The following is a 22,035-nucleotide window of genomic DNA, read 5'->3' on the forward strand; positions in this document are numbered from 1 at the left end:
AAATTCTAATAAAGGGCAGCAGTACTATTCTCATTTTCCAGCTAAAGAGGACATGATTTTTTTTAAGTCCACAAAGCCACATTTAGCAAAGAGTTGAATATTCAGATCTTTGGAAGGATATTAGTTAAGGCCTCATTTTTCTGAGAAAAGGAAAATACAGGCTCATTCCCCTTAAATTGTTACAGCACTATATTGTTCTGCTCTTCAACAAATTTCCCTTTTTGCTGTTAACTCCAAACAGAACCCAGCCTTGTAAATCAGCAGTAGAAACAGTGGGAACAATGACAGCAATCTTTTATTTGAGAAAGGGTTGGGATTTTTTGAGGGAGCACTTGGTTGCAGAGTGCCCTCAGGAATGCAGGGAATTCACTTTGGAGTGATAAGATTAAGCCTTGAAATATTATTGGAAGAGGTGATGAAATGAGTTTGGGCCTGAAATGCAAAACAAAAAGAAGAGGAGGAGATTGGGAATTGGAGCCTGGATTTATTTCCAAGTGAGAGATGGGCACGACGTGGGTGGGACACGGTGTCACTGTGGGCTCCGCCAGGTGACACTGATGGTCCCTGCCCAGGTGGGACTTGATGCCAGTGGCTGGAACACCTCTGCATCACTGGACAGGGCTGTCTAACACATCTCTTCTGCTGCTGTTCCCCAGCTGGCTGCTGCAGGACCCCGAGATGCAGCTGAGGACGACCTACAAGGGCTTCACGGAGGCTGTGGACGCCTACTTTGACCGCCTGATGCGCGTGGTTGTCCCTTTCCAGGCAAGCACCATCCTGCCCCTGTCCCTGTCCCTGTCCCTGGGAGTGGCTGCACAGGGCACTGGGGGCTCTGTGTGACAGCAGAGGGTCAGGCAATAACCAAAAACTGCCACAAAAATGCACCAGGAATCAGCACAGGCTGTTCTCTCTGTCAGTGTGGGAGCATGGGAGGGTGGAGCTGAGTCCTTCTGATGCTGGTACATCTTTCCTGCCAGCTAATGGGATTTTTGGTGGTTAGAAATCTTGGTGAACACCTTCCTTCTCCCTTTTTTTTGTCCCCCACAGTACAAGAAAGGAGGTCCCACATTGCAGTGCAGGTGGAGAGTGCTCCCACTCTCAGTGCTCAGGAATGCTCCCACTCTGTGGGAACATGGGAGGGTGGAGCTGAGTCCTTCTGATGCTGGTGCATCTTTCCTGCCAGCTAATGGGATTTTTGCTAGTTAGAAATCATGGTGAACACCTTCCTTCTCCCTTTTTTGTCCCCCACAGTACAAGAAAGGAGGTCCCATCATTGCAGTGCAGGTGGAGAATGAATATGGTTCCTATGCCAAAGACCCAAACTACATGAACTATGTCAAAATGGTAATGATGGCACTTTTACTTGTTTCTGTGTTAATCTCTCCCATAAATCTCCTTCCCTACAGTGTTTTCTTTTTTCTTTGTAACTTTTGAGTGTGGTTTGAGAGACTCTTGAAAGCACCAGCTGCATTTGCCTTGGATGTTTCCTCCAGGAGTGGAAGAGTTGGCACATGAGCCTCTGAGTGTTGATAAATCTGTGTTCTTACATCTCCCAGAGAAGAGGGAGAGAGTGAGCTGGGAGTGTCTGTCCTGCACAGCCTGCCTTGAAGCAGCTCTCACCTGCAGGTCCTTTTTTGCCTCTCCTAGATATATTTGATAAAGGTTTCCCTTTGTTGGCTTTCCTGGCAGGAAAGTTGATGGGAACAAGTCAGCAGCACTCTCCTAAACCTGTGTAATCTGCAGCTCAGCATCAGGGAGCTTAATTTGCCTAATGCCTCCCTCAGCCCTGTCAGAAAGGGATTGAACTGTGCCCTGGCTGCTCTGAGTCAGTGATGAGGAGCTGGCCCATGCCCAGGGAGGCTGGATTATCCTGGTGGATCTCACAGCACTCTGACCCAGTGCAGGGCAGGCAGATAATGAGATCTGCAGTGTTGCCTCACAGGGTTTGTTGTTTCATTTCTTCTCACTGAATGCTTAAAGGTATTGCTGCACATCAGGGGGGTCACCCATGCAGGCTTGCTCTTCTGCTGCAGGATGATGGGATCCTTCTGGGGCCTTTTGGGTAGCCCAGCTGCACCCTGAGGCTCACCCTCGGGGTTATTAGGGTAGATAGCTTTATTTTTAGTTATTAGGGTAGATAGTTTTAGGGCTTTGATTGTATTTAGGGTGAGGAAGACAGTTGCAGTTATTACAGTGTATAGATAGAAGTTGAGGAGTGTAAGCTTAGGGTTGTAGATGATAATGATTGCTATTCAGCCCAGGTGGGAGATGGAAGAAAAAGCTAGGATTGTTTGGATTTGTGTTTGGTTGAGTCCTATTCATCCTCCCAGGGCTGCTGAGAGGACAGCCAGGGTGGTGAGGAGTGTAGGGTTTAATGAGGGTGACACCCTGAGGCTCAGCTTGTGCCATTGCTCAGGGTGTCCAGAGGCTTTTCAAACAAACCAATCCATGGCAGGAGTGCTCCTCTCCTTAGGGCTGCACCAACTCCAGCTTGTGCTGTGGTTTAGCTCTCCTTACAAGGTTAAATATAAAGTTTGTACACAAACAAATTAGAGATAATGGCAAGCAGGTGGTTTTCAGAGCCCTGGATGAAGGGGACACAGAGGTTCTGGGGGTCTGAGCAGGCTGCAGGCTTGGCCTTGCTTTCCTTGGTGAGGAGAGTTTGTGCTGTTTCAGACTTGTCAGGACACAGCTCCTGCCAGGCCTGTGGGTGTATTTTTGCAGTGCTGTTTCATCATATTCTGGGATTGGGTGCAATTTGCATCTGAGGCAGTGCAGAATAGTGGTTAGAGATGGAAATGTTGGAAAGCAGGATTTGCAGGGCTTTGGTTTTGGTTGGAGTGGGATCTGATGTGAGGTGGGGCTCTGAGCCTTTGTTCTGCTTTGTGGCAAGGTGATTAATTCACATCTAGCATCACTGACCAAGTTGCACCTTCCTGGAATTAATAAACTCATTACAAAACACCCAGAGCTCACACAAAACCTCAACTCCCTGTGCTTAGCTCACTTTTTGGGTACCTTTGCCTTCCTAAAAGTGAAAGGATTTATTGACATGGCCCTTCCCACACAGATCTGAGCTTCTATTCCTGTTCTCTGCTGCACTCTGGGAGGCACTGAATGTGTGGGAGCTCTGCTGTTCCTCTGTTTTGCATTTACACTCAAAAGGAGGGGAAGAAACTCAGCATTAGTGCAGTGCTCAAAGAATTACCTTGGTAAAATTGGTTAGAAATTCCAGCTCCCTCAGCAGCTGAATTTTGTCTGAATCCAGCTTCTGTTCAGGTATAAATTTGGTGGGGAGGGGTTGAAGAAGTGCCCAGCTTGTCCTGGCTCTGGGCTGGGTTTGTCTGTAGGCTCTGTGTTGCAAGGTTTCATGCCCAGGTCTGCTCTTAGTGCAGGCAGGGACAATAACCAAAGGGTTTTATCACATTTCACAATTAGTGATTTGGACTGAAGGGACTGAAGCCTTGCTCTCAGAGCTCCTGGGAGCTGCAGGAGTGACTTCCAATGGAGGAGCAGTGAAATGAGTGGTTAATTAAGGCACTGTTCTGTTCAGGACCAGCTGCAAGAGAACCATCCTGATGGGAGGATCTTGTGTGTGCAGGTGGATTTTAAAACCTTGGACTGCTGATTCCTCTAGAGCTGTAATATTGAGGAACCACTAAATTCATTGATTTTTGAAAAACATCTGTGCCTGAGCTGTCCTGTGAAGGTGTTCTGTGCAAAATCAGCTCTTCCCTCTTTCCAGCTCCCACTGTCAGGCATTTGGGAAGCCTGAGCTGATTTTCCTTTCCTCCTTCCACCTGAATCCCTCTCCTGATGAAAGCAGTGAAGCTGTTTATTGCCTTGATCTCAGAAGCTATAATCCTGAAGCTGGATGCATCAGTGAGAAACCAATCCAGCTTTCTAAGACAAAATAAGATTTTCCAGTGGTCTTTAAGCTGGGAAAAGTAGGCAGGGAGGCTTCAGGAGGAATGGGAGATGTCACAGGGATAATATTTATTACAAGGCACTGCCAGTTGCAGGCTGTGCCCACAGAAGTGATGCTGGAGTGCTTTAATACCCTGAGAAATGCTAAATTGTGTTAGCACAATGGCTTTTGCTCTTTTTAACCCAGGCCCTGTTAAACAGAGGGATTGTGGAGCTGCTGATGACCTCAGACAACAAGAATGGGCTGTCCTTTGGCTTGGTGGAAGGAGGTGAGTGCTTCTAGAGCTGAGGGAGGAAAACAGGACTTGAATTCACCCTTTGCACCCCCTGAGTCCTCCTTGTAGCAGGAGGGACCCCTTGGCTGGATGGTGCAGCCAGGACAAACCCAGACCCCTCCCAGAAAGGTTTAGAATTATTTATTTTCCACATAGTGCAACACTGTGGGAAGGGATGGGCATCTGTACTTCCCACTGAGTCAAGAGATGGCAGCACCCAGCATTTCTTAATGTTTCACCTGACTACAAGGCTGAAAATGCTACTTATTGCTTCATTTCAATAGATACTAAACAAGTTCCTCAGCAATTACTAGCAGTAGTAACTCATTCCTAAGGTAAAAGCTTTGCAACTAAAAAGAGAAGGAAAAAAAGGTCCATTAAAACCTTGATTCTGAGTTTTACATTTAAGCAGTAGATGTAGCAATAGTTTGTGGGGCAGCATTATCTTCTGAGCAAGCTTATTTTGGGGTGTAAACCCTTAGGTGGAGAAAGGAGGGTGTCAGATGTGTAGAATGCAGAAGGATGCCCATTTTCCCTTTTATAAAGTATAATTCTAATAAGTTTTTTAAATGTTGCTTAGCACCCTCCTCCTTTTTCCTGGGAAGAAATGGAGGTGCAGCTGCTTGAGTTTCACTGAGCCCTAAATCTGACTGTCTGGAGCACTGATTCCCAGAATTTGGGGTAATTTCAGCTGGGATTTACTCTGTGCTTGGCTTCTGCTCTCTCCTGTGTTCCTGCCAATTGCCTGGGGTGTTATTGCTCCCCAAATTTAGTATTTGCAGGGTACAGCCTTTGAGTGCTCCTGTTATCACTCAGTCATAAATAATGTTAAATTTCCAATCTCAGGCATGGAGATGATTAAAGGGAAAAACTTTCCCCTCCTTTTTTCCCTCCTTTTGCTTTTCCATGTCAGTATGAGAGGGATAAATTCATTTACTGAGTCATGGGCCTTCAGCAGCACGGTGAAAAATTCCTTTGGATGTTTTTGGGTGTGCAGCAGTTTTCAGCTGTGACCACACAGAGTCACTGTCTGCCTGCCACACACACACAGAGCTGTCAGGAGGAGGAGAAAGGAGAAATCCCTGCCTTGGCCTCCTCTCCTGAGGGAGGGAATGTTGGCAGCTCCTCCTTGTCTGGAGTGTCCTGTTCTGCTGGGAGCTCTTTGATCCCAGTTTGCCTCTGGATGTCACAGCAATCTGTGAGAGCCAGGGTGTCACTGATCACAGAATAACAGAATTTAGAGAATTCATGGAATGACCAGGTTGGAGGAGACTTTCAAGATCATTGAGTCCAACTCAGCCCCAACCCCTCAACTCAACCCTGGCACCCAGTGCCACATCCAGGCTTTGTTAAACACACCCAGGGATGGGGACTCCACCACCTCCCTGGGCAGAACATTCCAGAACTTTATCACCCTTTCTGGAAAAATCTTCTTCCTGCTCTCCAGCCTGTATTTCCCTTGGTGCAGCTCCAGGCTGTGTGCTCTGGTTGTGTCAGTTCCTGGAGACAGAGCCCAGCCCCAGCTGAGCACAGGCACCTTTCAGGAGCTGTGCAGTGATGGGGGCACCCCTGAGTCTCCTTTTCTGCAGGCTGAGCACCCCCAGCTCCCTCAGGGCTTCCTCACAGATGTGTGGGATAACCAGGGCTCCAAGTGAGGGGCAGCAGGGTGTGAGGAAGGGATTGAAGGAGAGGCAAGAATCCCTGCCCATCCCTGGAAGTGTCCAAGGCCAGGCTGGGCAGGGTTTGGATCCCCTGGCATAGTGAGAGGTGTCCCTGCCCTTCCAGGGATGAGTTTAAGGTCTCTTCCCATCCCAATCCCACCCTGATTCCAAGATTCCCAAGCTGATCTGACCTGGTGAGGCCCCTCTGGGAGCTGCTGGGTGACAGAGCCTCTGCTGTCCCTCCAGAGCAGGGTGGGATGCCCTGTGTGTGTGTGTGTGTGGGAAGAACAGCCCATGAGGAGGATCAGGAAGGCTCTGGGGATGGTTCTCTTTTCCATGGGCTGCTGTTAACCATACAGAGCTGGGCACGTTCTCCTTCAGAACTGCCAACTAACATATTGCATCAGTGCTAAATCCACATTTTATTTTGTTCTCCTTTCGTGTTTTCTGTGCTGAATTCTCCAGCTCAGCTCACTACATGGGTCAGCCTATTAAAATCAAGGTATAAATAGTGAGAAGTGAGCTTTTCCTTCTGTAAATATTCTGTTTGAAGTGATCTGCCTGACACAACTGGGGCTGGATTTGATAGCAGCTCTCTTGTTGGAAGTCAATTTTTAATGCTGAATCACATCATTGCTGCTGCAGAGTTTGTCTGGGAGAAAGATCAGCGTGACTGAGGGCTGGGAGATACAAAAATGGTTAAAATGTGTGCCAGGGGCTGGGACACTGATCCCAGATTGGGGTCCTGTCCTGCAGGAGGTGTTCCCACCCAGAATCACAGAATCACAGCACAGATCTCGGAATCTCTGCTGCCCAGAGTGACCCCAAGATGTGTTCAAAGTCTCTTTTCCCAGCCCAGTGGTCAGAGAAGGAGTCAGAGCTCTTCAGTTCTTGGTCTCAAGGTTGTTTATTGTTTCTTATCTATAAAATTTTTACTCCTGTCCAGTCAAGGTCCTTCCAGCAGGACAGTTCCAGGCACTCTGCCTGCCCTCAGGGCAGGGTTATGTCTTTATACTAAAAACTACCTGTGCAATATTTACAATTACTTCCCAATACCTATCACCTGTGTTAGACACTGAGCTTCTACTCTAAACCAATCCCAAAGTGCCACCATCACAGCAGAAGATGGAGGCCAAGAAGAAGAAGGAGAAAGGTTGGACATGCTCAGATCCCTCCATCTTGCCCTCTGAATCCCCATTCTAAAAACCCCAAAAAATCGATTTTTCACCCTGTGATAAATTCACTGTCATTCTACTTAAACTGTTGTGGCTTGTAATTCTCCATATAAGGTTGGTGATTGTTTTTTCCAAGGGCGAAATCAAAGGCACAGGGGTCTGGGGCTCTGTGCCAAGGTCTTGAGCCCCCTGGGCAGGGGCTCCAAATCCTCCAGGGCAGCCAGAGGAATGTCCTGGATTCTGACAGGGAGAGCCCTTCAAGACCATGGAGTCCAACCCAGCCCCAACCCCTCAACTCAGCCCTGGCACCCAGTGCCACATCCAGGCTTTGTTAAACACACCCAGGGATGGGGACTCCAGCACCTCCCTGGGCAGAACATTCCAGAACTTTATCACCCTTTCTGTGAAAATCTTCTTCCTGCTATCCACCCTGTATTTCCCTTGTGCAGCTCGAGGCTGTGTGCTCTGGTTGTGTCAGTTCCTGGAGACAGAGCCCAGCCCCAGCTGAGCACAGGCCCCTTTCAGGAGCTGTGCAGTGATGGGGGCACCCCTGAGTCTCCTTTTCTGCAGGCTGAGCACCCCCAGCTCCCTCAGGGGTTCCTCTCAGGGTTTGTGTTCCCAGCCCCTCTCCAGCCCCATTGTCCCCTCTGGATGTGCAGGTATAGATATTAGACACAGATACAGATATATAAGATAACTTGAATGCAGGTCTTCCATCAGTCTTAAATTTATGTACCAGACAGCATCACTCTGTCCAGCTACTCCTGGGTCCATTCAGGGCTTGCAGAGGGACAATGAACTGAAAGTGTCACCCAGTCTGTAATTGATGCCATTGGCAAATTCAGAGCTCAGTGTCCCAAGGTCCTTCCCAGGCTGAGGGCCCAGAGCTGGGCCCAGCACTCGAGGTGTGCCCTCAGCAGTGCCCAGGGCAGGGCACAGTGAGCTCCCTGCTCCTCTGGCCACCCCATTCCTGCCCCAGGCCAGGAGTTTGGCCTCCCTGGCCCCAGGGCACTCTGCTGGCTCCTGTCCAGCTGCTGCCCACCAGGTCCCTTTGTGCTGGGCACTGCCCAGCCACACCATCCCCATGGCATTGCAGGGGCTATTGTGGCCAAAATGCAGGACTGGGCACTTGGACTTTAATTAAACTTCATCTTGTTAGACTGAAGTTACTGCAGAGCCTGAGGATGGGCAGAAGCACAGAGAATTCCTCCAGTTGCAGTTGGTTCTCTGTGTCTCTCGTGTGCTGTGGCTGCTCTCAGTCACCCCCACAGACATGACAGGCTGTGGGATATTGCCTGGGAAGGGATTCCTGCAGCTAAAGCCTGGCAGAGCACTGTGCCATCTACACAGGCCTTGGTAATAAATTTGCCTTTATGTGGTGCCTTTTAAGTGAGGATCTCCAAGTGCTTTACAGGCTCTAATTAGAGCTGGTGACACCCCAGGAGCTGCTCTGATGCTCTCTCTCTCTAATATCTCTGCACATTAGAGCTGAAAGATGGCCTGGGAGGATTCCACTCTGTGCTGTGGTTCACTTGGATTCTGCACACCAGTGCAGGCTTTGATGGGAGTTTCTGAGCAGGTTGTTTTGGGGGTTCAGGAGGTGTTTTGGGGGTTCAGGAGGTGTTGCAGTTCCCTCCTGCTGGCCTGAGGAGATGATCCCCTGGACATTTTGGATGAGTGTAAATTAATACATTTTTCCTTTCCCACTAGCACTGGCCACTGTTAACTTTCAGAAGCTGGAGCCTGGGCTGCTGAAATACCTTGACACAGTGCAGGTGAGCTGCAGAAACACTTGGCTCATCCATGTTTCCCAGCACTGGAAGTGAAGCTGATAACTCTGTTTGGGATTTGTCTGTTGGTTTGGGGCTTCCTTCTCACGAGGCCAAATCCTCCTGGATTTAGAGAAGGAGGATTTAAGTGTCCTGTTGTCCTTCTAAAAGGGATTTTCACCCAGCTGTGCCCTGTGTTTAGCTGGTGGGGGTTAGACTTGTTCAAGTGATACCCAGAGCATCCCAGTGCACAATTATCAAACCTCTCTCTTGAATTTCCATCATCCTTTTCCCAAACTCTTTCACCCTGGTGCTGTGGGTGCTCTTTGCTGGTGTGCTGCAGCTGTGGCTGTGCACCTCCAGGGCCTCATTCAGATTTATGAGGTTTTACTGTGTCACTTGAGCATTTTTAACCCTTCTGTGCTCTCAGAGGTTTGCCTCAGGGAGGGAATTAATTAATTAATGAGCTCTTGATGTGAACAGTGTCCTGGTTGTGATGAGGGAGTGGTGAGGGAATGGCAGGTTTTGGGCTCAGTGACAGGTTATCTCTCTTTCTACACCCTCTGTCCTCTTTCCCTGTGCTCTGCTTGCAGCAGATGAAGGATGTGAGCAGCTGGGATCTGCCCCAGCCCTGATCAATTCTCTGCTCACCTTTTGGCTGTGGAGGAGAGCCCTGCTGGCATGCTGGATGTTCAATCCTGCAGCTTGCATTTGTTTTCTTTTCCTCTGCTGGCCAAAGAGGCTCTGCTGGAAGTGCTTTCACCTCCTTTAGGTCTGCCAAAATTGCCCAAACCTTGCAAATGAGCAGAAGGTGGCACCTTCCCCACCACATGTGGCCCCAAAGGAGCAGCTCCTCCTTTGCCACACCAGTAATGAGATAGGAAGTGTTTCTAGGGGTTATGAAGCTGTTTTATCTTCTCCTTGTTATGGGTTTTTGTTCCAGAAGGTGATAAAATCCCTTCTTTGCCTGGTTCACTGGGGATGGATTGATTAAATGTATTTCCAGGGATGTTTAGATGATTACAGGCAGTTGTTTTCTCCTAATGAAACACGAGTTTCTTTAATGCCACTTACCTCAGCCAATTCCTGTGGCATTAAACAAAACCCCTGTCACAAAACTGCCTGGAATTAAAGCCCAGGAGGCTGGAGGGGCAGCCAGGCTGAGCACACATTGCCCTGCCCATGCCATGGGGACAGGAGGGATCCTGCAGGGCCTCAGGGAGCTGCCAGGCACTGACAAATGGGAAGCAGTTGCTCTGTGTGCAGAGCCTTTAATGAAGACCTAATTCCTGCAAATTCTTCCCTGCCAGCACCATATGCAGCATTAAAAAGGCATTAAAGCAGCTCAGGTCTGCTGCTGTACCTTGGCAAGCTCTGGCTGCCCTGCACCTGCAAGCTCTCAGCTGGCAGTGGCGTGGCAGATAAGCAGACATTTATAAATGTGTGTTTTTAGCAAGAACTAAACACTGACAGTTGGTTTGTCCCTTTGCTACAGCTCTGCCAAACAGCAGCATCCAGAAATGTTTGACAGCACCTGATTGTGTGCTCTGTGCTTTGTGACTAGCAGAGGAACAAAGCTCTGCTTGCCTGTTCTGGGCATTGCTGGCCCACAGCTCCTTGTTCAGAGCTCCTTAGGTGCCTTTTTGGCTGTGCCAGTTGAGAAGAAAATACTCCTGTAAAACCATGGCACCACACTGGCACCCTGTTCTTCTGAGCCTTCTGATGTTTGCATTCTTGTAATGGAGTTTCTCACACACTTTTATGTAAATAATTAAAATAGTTATTGTTTTTACATTCCTCTCTGGAGGAGGAGAAATTTGATAGACTGTTGGTTTGTCCAGTGTCATTGGAGAGGTGACAATGTCATCCTCCAATCAATCCACTGGCACTTTTGAAAATCTATAAATATTGGAGTCAAGAAATATAAACTCCTCCTTGTCCTCCTTGTCCTCCTTGTCCTCCTTGTCCTCCTTGTCCTCCTTGTCCTCCTTGTCCTCCTTGTCCTCCTTGTCCTCCTTGTCCTCCTTGTCCTCCTTGTCCTCCTTGTCCTCCTTGTCCTCCTTGTCCTCCTTGTCCTCCTTGTCCTCCTTGTCCTCCTTGTCCTCCTTCTCCTCCTTGTCCTCCTTGTCCTCCTTGTCCTCCTTGTCCTCCTTGTCCTCCTTGTCCTCCTTGTCCTCCTTGTCCTCCTTGTCCTCCTTGTCCTCCTTGTCCTCCTTCTCCTCCTTCTCCTCCTTCTCCTCCTTCTCCTCCTTCTCCTCCTTCTCCTCCTTCTCCTCCTTCTCCTCCTTCTCCTCCTTCTCCTCCTTCTCCTCCTTCTCCTCCTTCTCCTCCTTCTCCTCCTTCTCCTCCTTCTCCTCCTTCTCCTCCTTCTCCTCCTTCTCCTCCTTCTCCTCCTTCTCCTCCTTCTCCTCCTTCTCCTCCTTTTCTCCTCCTCCTTCCTCTTCTCATCCTCCCTCTCCTCCTTCTTCTGTTTCAACAATGCTGCTCCAGAACAAAGGGGTGGCTGCAGGCCTGTCCTGGATCCATGTCAACTCTGTTTTTCTCTTGACAGAAAGACCAGCCTAAGATGGTGATGGAGTACTGGACTGGCTGGTTTGATAACTGGGGAGGCCCTCACTATGTCTTTGATGCAGATGGTGAGCACCAAACGTTCTTCTTGTAGAACATTTTGTGGTGAATTTCAGCCCCTTGGGAGTGCAGCACTTTCTCCCAGGTTAAAAGCTCATTTGGAAGGCTACTACTAAAAAAACAAACCCCCAGGGCATCTAAAGAGCAATGAAAGCAGAGCTGTACAGGACTGGTTTAACAACTTTCATCCTCCTGCAATTGTCTTTGTAATTGGGTCATTAGTCTGGCTGAGGAGTCCTTGTAACTCTTCTTCTTCAAAGCAAAATTCTTGCTGGAGGCCATGAGCTTTACCCCTTTTTCACCTGGAGAAGAGGATTAAATATTAAATATTTAATACATTCAAATAATTAAGTTAATAACAACAACAACAACTATTATTATTATTATTATTATTATTATTATTATTATACATAAATTTAGTATTTAAATGCATCAGTAGATGTGTTGCCCCTTCCTGAGAGCAAATCACAACACAAATCACTGTCATTGGGCAGGAGTTACCAGAATGTTTCTGATTTGAATTCCTGGCCCAGATTTGTGTCCGTGGCCTCCCTGGCACTGCAAAAAAATCTCTTTTTTTTACAGAGATGGTGAATACTGTAGAAAGCATCCTCAAAACAGGAGCATCCATCAACCTCTACATGTTCCATGGAGGCACCAACTTTGGCTTCATGAGTGGGGCTCTGGAAGCTGATGAGTACAAGTCAGATGTCACCAGTTATGGTGAGTTTGTTTTGCCTGTGCAGCTCTGCCTGCCCTGGGCTGCTGACAGTGACCAGCCACGCTCAGAAGGGATCAGCACAACCACTTTGTCCTGAGAGATGAGGTAGGACACAGCCCAGAAGTAAATTCCTGTCTAAAAGGGAGCTTACGTGAGTGATTCTGATTCCCAGCCATTCCAGGAAGTGGGGGATTCCCTTGTTCTGAATTTTAAACAGAGCTGTCACAGATGATGAATTGATGTCTCTTTTTTCTAGGGAGAGATGATGATCCAAAACACCATTTTTTAATTTTACAAAGTCAAATTTTACTGTAAATCTCTTTTCATCCCAACAGCCCCTGGTTAAAATGGTTAATTGTTGACTTTATCCTGTGTGAAATTCTGGATACGTGCAAATTAGATCTCTGAAAGTGTGAATGGCTCTTCTCTAATTTAAGGAATTTTGTGGCTGTTTAGTGATGTTCACTCAGATTAAAGTGTACAGATTTCCATTCTGCAGACAATGCCATGAAAATTGTGCCTGGGGCTTTTATTTCTTGCATGAAGCCATCCCAGAGCTGCTTTATAGTTTTTTATGGGTTTTTTAAAATGTTTTTCAAACACGTGCTGCTGTTCTGCTTTTCCAGATTATGATGCTGTGCTGACAGAGGCTGGGGACTACACATCCAAATTCTTCAAGCTGAGACAACTCTTCAGCATGGTCATTGGTAATCACCAACCCAGGAGTCTCAGCACTGTTCACTCAGGGAATGATTGAAACTGGGAATGGATTGGGAATGATTGAAAATGGGGATGGATTGGGAATGATTGAAAATGGGGATGGATTGGGAATGATTGAAACTGGCCCTTCTGGGCTCCTTCTGGGGCTCTCCTTGGATGGGAATTACTGAAACTGGAGATGGATTGGGAATGATTGAAATTGGCCCTTCTGGGGCTCTGGTTAGTTGGGAATTATGGAAACTGGAGATGGATTGGGAATTATTGAAACTGACCCTTCTGGGCTCCTTCTGGGGCTCTCCTTGGATGGGAATTACTGAAACTGGCCCTGCTGGGGCTCTGCTTGGTTGGGAATTAGGGAAACTGGGGATGGATTGGGAATGATTGAAACTGACCCTTCTGGGGCTCTCCTTGGTTGGGAATTATTGACCCTGACCCTTCTGGAGCTCTCCTTGGATGGGAATTATTGACACTGACATTTCTGGAGCTCTCCTTGGATGGGAATTATTGACACTGACATTTCTGGAGCTCTCCTTGGATGGGAATTATTGACACTGACATTTCTGGGGCTCTCCTTGGTTGGGAATTATTGACACTGACCCTTCTGGAGCTCTCCTTGGATGGGAATTATTGACACTGACCTTTCTGGAGCTCTGCTTGGTTGGGAATTAAGGATGGGAGGACAAAGAAGGTGTGGGAGGGAGGTATCTTGAATTTGTTGTCTGAAGTCATTGTTCCATCTTTGTTTTTGCACCCCAGGCCAGCCCCTTCCTCTGCCTCCCATGATTGAGAGCAAGGCCTCCTATGGTGCCATTCTCTTGCACCAGTACATCTCTCTGTGGGATGTGCTGCCAGCACTTCTGCAGGTACTGACACCTCTCTTACTGCATCCCAGACCTAAAAGGCATCAACTTGTAGAGCAGTTTCTGCTCTGCCTTATCCCAAAAGGATGAGGCTGGGGTATTTTTTTACCAAGAATATTCAAAAGCAGCAAATCTTCTATCTCAGCTTTTTCACTGCTCCTTCTGTTCTCTTGGAATTGCACTTTTGCAAGTCCTTGGCTCCTTTTTCTGGTACTTTGGTCAGGAGGGATTTTGGGTTGGACCAGAGTTTGGAGGCTCTCACCTGTGGCAGAGCGAACCTTTAAATGAGCTGCTCCTCCAAGAATTTCCACTCCTGATGTTCAATTTGCTTCTCCCCTGCAGCCCATCAAGTCAGAGTTCCCTGTGAACATGGAGAATCTGCAGCTGAACGACAGCATTGGGCAGCCCTATGGCTATGTGCTCTATGAGACTGTCATTTTTGGGGGGGGACACCTGCACAGCAGGGACCACGTCCGGGACCGGGCTCAGGTAGGGCACAGGGCTCACTCATGGGGGAACATCAACCCTGCACTGCTCAGCTGAGCAAAACCCCTCACAGCTTCTAATTAAACCTCCAGTTTCACTTGGCTAAAACCTGTAATCACATATCAATGCACCAAGTCAGTGACAGGAAAAATGGCATAACCAGAGCAATGCATCCTCCCATGTCCTTCCTAACCATAGCATTTCACCAACTGGGAATGCCAGCCAAGCTTCAAGCTACAGGAGGAAAGATGAAGTTAACATCTTTAAACATCAGAATGTTGAATGTTCTCAGAATATTTGGATTATTTTATTCCTACCTGTGCTGACTATTATGGGCACCTGAGTTCTGGTTTGAATCAGGGACAATTTCCTGCCCAAATCCAGCTGAGGGATGTGGTTCTGACATCACTGATCAGCAGTTGCTGTGCTCATCAGAGCAACTTTAGTTGCTAATTTCCAGTTCCACTTTGTTAAAACTTATATTTAAACATCAGAATGTTGAATGTTCTCAGAATATTTGGATAACTTTATTCCCACCTGTGCTGACAGTGGCACAGTCAGGACCAGGCACAGGTAGGGGCACAGGGCTCACTCAGGGTGGGTGGAGGCAGCAAATGGGGAGAAAACATGAATTTCCCCTTCTTAGCTAAGCCCCAAACCCTTATAGCCTCTAATTAAATTTCCAGTTCCAATTTGCTAAAACTTATGACATCTTTAAACATCAGAATGTTGAATATTCTGAAAATATTTTGATTATTTTATTCCCATCTGACGTGGCACAGTGACAGTGGCACAGTTATGGATATTTGAGTTGCTAAAACTTATAACATTTGAACATCAGAATATTGAATATTCTGAGAATATTTTGATTATTTTATTCCCATCTGACGTGGCACAGTGACAGTGGCACAGTTATGGACACCTGAGTTCTGGGTTCAAGCAGAGACAATTTCCTGCCCAAATCCAGCTGAGGGATGTGGTTCTGACATCACTGATCAGCAGTTGCTGTGCTCATCAGAGCAACTTCCAGTTGCTAATTTCCAGTTCCACTTTGTTAAAACTTATATTTAAACATCAGAATGTTGAATGTTCTCAGAATATTTGGATTATTTTATTCCTACCTGTGCTGACTATTATGGGCACTTGAGTTTTGGTTTGAATCAGAGACAATTTCCTGCCCAAATCCAGCTGAGGGATGTGGTTCTGACATCATTGATCAGCAGTTGCTGTGCTCATCAGAGCAACTTCCAGTTGCTAATTTCCAGTTCCACTTTGTTAAAACTTATAGCATACTTATGTGATTGTGGATGTGATTGGATGTGATTGTGACATCAGTGATGAGCTCTGCTCTGCTCTGCTCTGTTCTGCAGGTGTTTGTTAACACTGTGTATGTGGGGGAGCTGGACTACAACTCAGTGGAGCTCTCCATTCCTGAGGGCCAGGTAACTCCAGGGTGTGGATAACGAGATCACTGAGAAGGGAGAAGGCTCAGAAAGGCACCTCCTCCTACCCCAGACTAGCTTGGTACCCCAATCAGACACAAATAATGGGATTTCACTGCCAAGTTACCATTTGTGATTGAAAAGTGGGCTCTGAATGCTTTTCCATGGAGAAAATTCAAGTTATTGCAGCCCTTGCTGTACAAAATTTGCCAGCCTTCTTACACAGCCACAACATTGAGTACCTGTACCCTGTTATTGCAGATTAAATCTCTGCAAGCTGCTTCTTCCTTAGCACAAAGCAGGTTTTAAGGGGCTTTGGAGGCTCTTGGGTCTCAAATTAAATGAGGAGGAATGTCTCTGTTCAGCTCTGAGAGCAGTTTTACCCTGTCAGAAGCTGGCACTAAGAGCTCAGTATTGATGAGCACATTGCACCAGAGCTGTGGTTGGTGGCTGTGGGAGCAGCTGAGGGGATGGGTGGGTGCACTGTTGTTCTTAGGGCTTGTGGGAGAGTTTATGGCACGAGCCTGCCCTGTGTCAAATTCCATTGCTGGCTCTGTGGGTGCTATTAAAATGGGAATTAAAAATTCAAGATTTAAAAAATAACCAAAAAAAACCAACCCAGAAATCTGTGCAAAGGCTGTGAGTTCCTCCCTGTTTGCAGTAGAGAGCTGTGGGAAATGGAAATATAGAAATTTCTACAGATACAGGAGGGTTTGATCTGCAGGCTTTGATTGATGTAAAAATAAATTACGCAGACATGAAGTAGAAAAACAATAAACTTGTGTTTCTGTAGCTGTAAGTAAGAATATGCCTTAAGTGAGAAACTGAATTGGGTAAGATGGTGAAGGGTTTATAATGTAGGAAGCTATTGATAAGATGGTGAAGGGCTTAAAATGTAGGAAACTGTATTGATGTGAATGGTTTATAATGTAGGAAACTATTGATAAGATGGTGAAGGGCTTAAAATGTAGGAAACTGTATTGATAAGATGGTGAAGGGTTTAAAATGTAGGAAGCTATTGATAAAATGGTGAAGGGTTTAAAATGTAGGAAGCTATTGATAAAATGGTGAAGGGTTTAAAATGTAGGAAACTGTATTGATAAGATGGTGAGGAAACTGTATTGATAAGATGGTGAAGGGTTCATGATGTAGGAAGCTATTGATAAGATGGTGAAGAGTTTATAATATAGGAAACTTGATAAGATGGTGAAGGGTTTATAGTGTAGGAAACTGTATTGATGTGAATGGTTTATCATGTAGGAAACTATTGGGTTAAGATGGTGAAAGGTTTAAAATGTAGGAAACTATTGATAAGATGGTGAAGGGTTTATAAAATAGGAAACTATTGATAAAATGGTGAAGGATTTAAAATGTAGGAAACTGTTTGATAAGATGGTGAAGGGTTTATAATGTAGGAAACTGTATTGGTGTGAATGGTTTAAAATGTAGGAAACTGTATTGGGTAAGATGTTGAAGGGTTTGTAGTGTAGGGTGTGGTTGTACAGAGTAAGCTAAGAGTTTAGAAGTTATAAAAGAGTTTAGAAGTTATAAAAGAGTTTAGAAGTTATAACAGAAGCATATGTGTGGATGTGAGACAGCAGCCTATCAAGTAAAAGTATCCACAGTGCAGGAGAAGTAAGGAAAGGTGATGTTAGTAAAGCAAAATAAACCTTGTAGCATCTGTCCATTAGATTAGAAAGTTATGAATTGTCTTGTAACAAAGAACTTGTGACTGCTTTATAGCCAGCTGCTTGCTCCTTTAAAATCTCACAGCCTCTGAGAGACTGACATTCATCTAAACAATAAATTCTTAACCCAGGATAGTCCCATTCCTTCATTAACAAAGCAGCAACAATCATAGAGAACTTGAAAGTAAATTTATAAATTGCAGCTGCCAAAGGCAGTGCTGCCATTTCTCCCCATCAGCCCCTCTGCTGAGGGCAGGGCTGCTGCAGCTGATGTTTGTCCTTTTTTCTTTCCAGCAGGGCTTCAGGCAGCTGAGGCTGCTGGTGGAGAACCGTGGCCGTGTCAATTATGGGCTGGCACTGAATGAGCAGAGGAAAGGTGGGTGTGGATCAGTGCTCCCAAACCCTCCCAGGGACTGCTCAGTGCTCCCAAACCCTCCCAGGGACTGCTCAGAGCTCCCAAACCCTCCCAGGGACTGCTCAGAGCTCCCAAACCCTCCCAGGGACTGCTCAGAGCTCCCAAACCCTCCCAGGGACTGCTCAGAGCTCCAAACCCTCCCAGGGACTGCTCAGAGCTCCCAAACTGTCCCAGGAACTGCTCAGAGCTCCCAAACCCTCCCAGGGACTGCTCAGTGCTCCCAAACCCTCCCAGGGACTGCTCAGAGCTCCCAAACCCTCCCAGGGACTGCTCAGAGGGGAAATGCTCAGAGCTGCCTGTGTGCTTTGCACAGAACCAGCTGAGGGCCCAGGTGCTTTTCAGCAACTTGTGGTCCTCCCATGATTCTTCCAAAACATTGCAGGCAATGTTTGTGTTTATAATTTATTGTCAGATATAAAAGCAGCTCCAGATTCAGGTCAGCTATCTTGGAGTCCTGTAACAGTACAGAAGAAGGATTTAGGAAAACATAATTGATGTCTCAGGTCTCTGCAAACTCCAGCAGTATTAGGAATTTCAGTGTTGTTCAAGCACTTTGCAGGCCTGACATGGGTTGTAAATCCAGGATTGTATCCCTGAAAATCTTTGCTCCTGCTGCTACACAAATTTGTGGGCAGCTAAATAAACTACAGGAGCTGACTCCAAAACTCCCTGGGTGTGTCACATTGTCTTAGGAAGTGTGGAAGATTGTCAAGGTACATCAGTGCCTAAATCACTGTCACCATAATTAAATTAATAGATGTTTCTTTGTCTAAAAATATTAAGAACCTCAAGAACTATAAGGGCTCAGCTCTGTTGCACACATCACAAATACCTGGAAGATTCTTGAAATAGCCACAAGTGTGACTGTTACTTTCTTTTAAAACCAATCTCTCCAGGACAGCTCTCATGGTGCTGGTCAGGACTGGGAGTTGGTGAGAAATGTTGAATGTTTTGAGAATATTTGGATTATTTTATTCCCACCTTGGCTGACAGTGACACAGTTATGGACACCTGAGTTCTAGGTTCAGAGACAATTTCCTGCCCAAATCCAGCTGGAGGGATGTGATTCTGACATCCTTGATGAGCTCTGCTCCTCAGAGCAACTTCCAGTTGCTAATTTCTAGTTCCACTTTGCTAAATATTTATATTTAAACAGAATTTGTATTTAAACAGAATTATCAGAATGTTGAATTTCCTGAGAATATTTGGATAATTTTATTCCCACCTGTGCTGAAAGTGGCAGAGTTATGGACACCTGAGTTCTAGTTTGAAGCAGAGACAATTTCCTGGCCAAACCCAAGTGCAGGGATGTGATTGTGACATCAGTGATGAGCTCTGCTCATCAGAGCAGCTTCCAGTTGCTGATTTCTAGTTCCACTTTGCTAAAACTTAGAACATCTTTAAACATCACAATGTTGAATATTCTGAGAATATTTGGATTATTTTATTCTCACCTGCACTGACAGTGACACAGTTATGGACACCTGAGTTCTGGGTTCAGAGACAATTTCCTGCCCAAATCCAGCTGGAGGGATGTGATTCTGACATCCTTGATGAGCTCTGCTCCTCAGAGCAACTTCCAGTTGCTAATTTCTAGTTCCACTTTGCTAAATATTTATATTTAAACAGAATTTATATTTAAACAGAATTATCAGAATGTTGAATGTCCTGAGACTATTTTGATAATTTTATTCCCACCTTTGCTGACAGTGGCACAGTTATGGACACCTGAGTTCTAGTTTGAAGCAGAGACAATTTCCTGGCCAAACCCAACTGCAGGGATGTGATTGTGACATCAGTGATGAGCTCTGCTCTGCTCTGCTCTGTTCTGCAGGTGTTTGTTAACACTGTGTATGTGGGGGAGCTGGGCTACAGCTCAGTGGGAATGGGTTTAAAAACATCCTCCCCCATCTCTGCAGTGATAGGAGGAGAAGCAGTGGCTGCTCAGTGCACCAAGGTTTATTTGATAAGGGTACAGCTAAACCCAGGGCTGTCAGTGGCTCTTGCTCTGCTCTGGGTTTCCTAGGTGATGCTCAGCTCCCTTTTCTTGCTCTCTGAGCATATTACTTCACAAGGAGGGAAGGAAAATACCTTTTTTAATCTGTGTTTTCCCTGGAGAGGTTGATATTTGAGAATCACACCATTTAAAAGCTCACACAATGTCAGGAGGAGGGAAGTGCATCCCATGGAGCAGAATTGACTGAAATGCTCAAGCCTATCACACACAGTGGTGGGGCTGGAAGGGGTTGATTCTATTTTAGTGGGGAGCTATGTGCAAAAGCTCTATAAAATGGATTAATGGAGTTAGGCACGTGACTGTATTGATTTTATTTAATGCAGAAACATGGCATAAACCTCAGTGCTGCCCAGGCAGCCTCAGAGCTGTGATTAGGAGCAGGCTTTGCTTTGAACAAAAGGCTGCTAAAGGTGAATGACTTCTTCAGGTGCCTTAAAATCCTGGGATGAAAAGCCCTGGAGCAGCCCTGGGCGTTGGTGCTGGCTCAGTTGTGTTTTGCTGTGCCTGTTAGAGAAGTGATTGAGTGCTTTAAAAAGTGATTGACTGCTTTAAAAAGTGATTGACTGCTTTAAAAACAATCTGTGCATGGTCAGCTTGAACCCCACAATCCCCACAGGCCCCATCACATCCCAGGGGGTTCTCCTGGGAGGGTTGGGGGCCCTGCTGAGCTGAGGAAAGGAGGGAATGGAGAGGGCAGAGTTTAGAGATGCTCCCCACTCAATCTGCATGAGCAATGGGACCATATGGACTCTAATTCCATTGCAGAACGTGGCTGCTTTCCATCTCCTGCTGTTCCTCAGATTCAAATAGCAAAATCCATCAGCTTTAGCTGTTCCTCAACTCCTCATTACCCCCATTGCTCTCACAGGCTTAATTGGTGACATCTTCTTGAATAAAACCCCCTTGAGGAACTTCAAGATTTACAGCTTGGAGATGAAACCTGCCTTCATGAAAAGGTTTGTGGGATTTTAACCTTTATTTTCTTTTTCCTTCTTCATTTCAAACCACCTGCTTTCCAGCAGTGCAGTGTCTAATGGGGAGCAGCTAAATGAGGTAACAGTGGGGAGTGGATTTTTGTACTGCTACTTTTGTTGATACTTTTGCCTGAAATAGTGCAGGAACTGGTGCCAGCTGATCCAAACCATCATTTAGGGAGACATCTAAGCCCACTGTGTGGGGTTTAAAGGTTTCCTGGCAGCAGGGTGAGATCAGGTAGGTAAATCCAGACTTATCCAAAGGGAAGGATCCCCTCACACCCACATGTTGGAAATTTTGGGTCTTTCTGGAAATTACCAATCTGGCTGATATATTTAGTAATTCAGCCTGGCAAGGGATGGATTAATTCTAGAAAGCTACTGATAATGCATTAACAATCCAGATGGCTCCCTCTCTTTTATGTTGTTTTGCTTTAATTTAAGGGAGGAAATTTAGCAGGGGGATGTTGAAGAGCCTCTGTCAGCACATAGAGAAAACCTCAGCAAATGTTTCAGGCAGCAGATGCCCTAAGGACTCTGGCCACAGTCCAGAGACTCTTTTCAGTGATGTTTTTAATACCAGCAAACAACTTATGTGCATCCCCCAAGATATCACAGCTGCCCCATTTTGTGTAGGAGGGAGAGGGAGAGGCCACATTAAAATAAAAAAGCTTTTAAAAGGGACAAGGTTCATTCTGAAATGCCTCAGGGCAGTTTACCAGGTGCTGAGGAGCTACCTGAAGGATTCTTATTGATGGGGTAACTCAGAGCCTTTTGGACCGCAGGGTGTTAGAGGAATATTTCCAGTGAGGAGCATTAAAGCAAGTGAGCTGCCATGGCCAAACAAAAGCAAGATTAGTCACCAGTAGCCTCAGCTCCTGGCTGCTGACCAGCAGCACTGAAACACAATCAGCTCACAGTCCCCTGGGGGAGGAGGGAGAGGAGTGTTGTGAAAGGAGCTGTCACAGGCTTTAAGTTGAATAATTCAGTAGCAGCCAGGCTGCACTGGATCAATAACTTCCCCCAGTCCAAGAGATGCAGTTTGTAAGGGCTGGAGGGAACATGTTCTTACAGGAGCTCAGGGCTTCTGTGGGATTCTGCTCTCCTTATTTCCTCTTCTGCTTGTGCCCTGCTCCCAAATGGTTGCCACAGGTAAGAAATCATGTCAGATCCCCCTGATTGCTGCACACTGCAGGGATGTGTTTGTGTTTGGAGCCATGGCAGGAGTGTCTGGTTTGAATCCTGTCACTTCTGCAGTCTCCTTTAGCAAGCCACAG

The 22,035-nt window shown here is 46.4% G+C and overlaps 1 protein-coding gene across 2 annotated transcripts in view; it reads left to right on the top strand.

Moving 5' to 3' along the window:
• LOC129129455 (beta-galactosidase-1-like protein 2) overlaps positions 1-22,035 on the top strand; it is a 34,943-nt gene that overhangs the window by 10,200 nt on the left and 2,708 nt on the right. The window contains exons 5-16 of one of the 2 annotated variants that reach the window (XM_077190002.1): positions 657-765; positions 1,252-1,344; positions 4,115-4,196; positions 8,749-8,813; positions 11,359-11,443; positions 12,021-12,158; positions 12,783-12,863; positions 13,633-13,739; positions 14,079-14,225; positions 15,593-15,664; positions 17,647-17,728; positions 20,653-20,740. In XM_077190002.1, the coding sequence (XP_077046117.1) occupies positions 657-765; positions 1,252-1,344; positions 4,115-4,196; positions 8,749-8,813; positions 11,359-11,443; positions 12,021-12,158; positions 12,783-12,863; positions 13,633-13,739; positions 14,079-14,225; positions 15,593-15,664; positions 17,647-17,728; positions 20,653-20,740 (1,149 nt within the window). The remainder of the gene's footprint in view (positions 1-656; positions 766-1,251; positions 1,345-4,114; positions 4,197-8,748; positions 8,814-11,358; positions 11,444-12,020; positions 12,159-12,782; positions 12,864-13,632; positions 13,740-14,078; positions 14,226-15,592; positions 15,665-17,646; positions 17,729-20,652; positions 20,741-22,035) is intronic. The other variant, XM_077190003.1, reaches the window with a different exon arrangement.

Source organism: Agelaius phoeniceus, chromosome 23 (assembly GCF_051311805.1).
Source record: "Agelaius phoeniceus isolate bAgePho1 chromosome 23, bAgePho1.hap1, whole genome shotgun sequence".
Lineage (NCBI taxonomy): Eukaryota > Metazoa > Chordata > Aves > Passeriformes > Icteridae > Agelaius > Agelaius phoeniceus.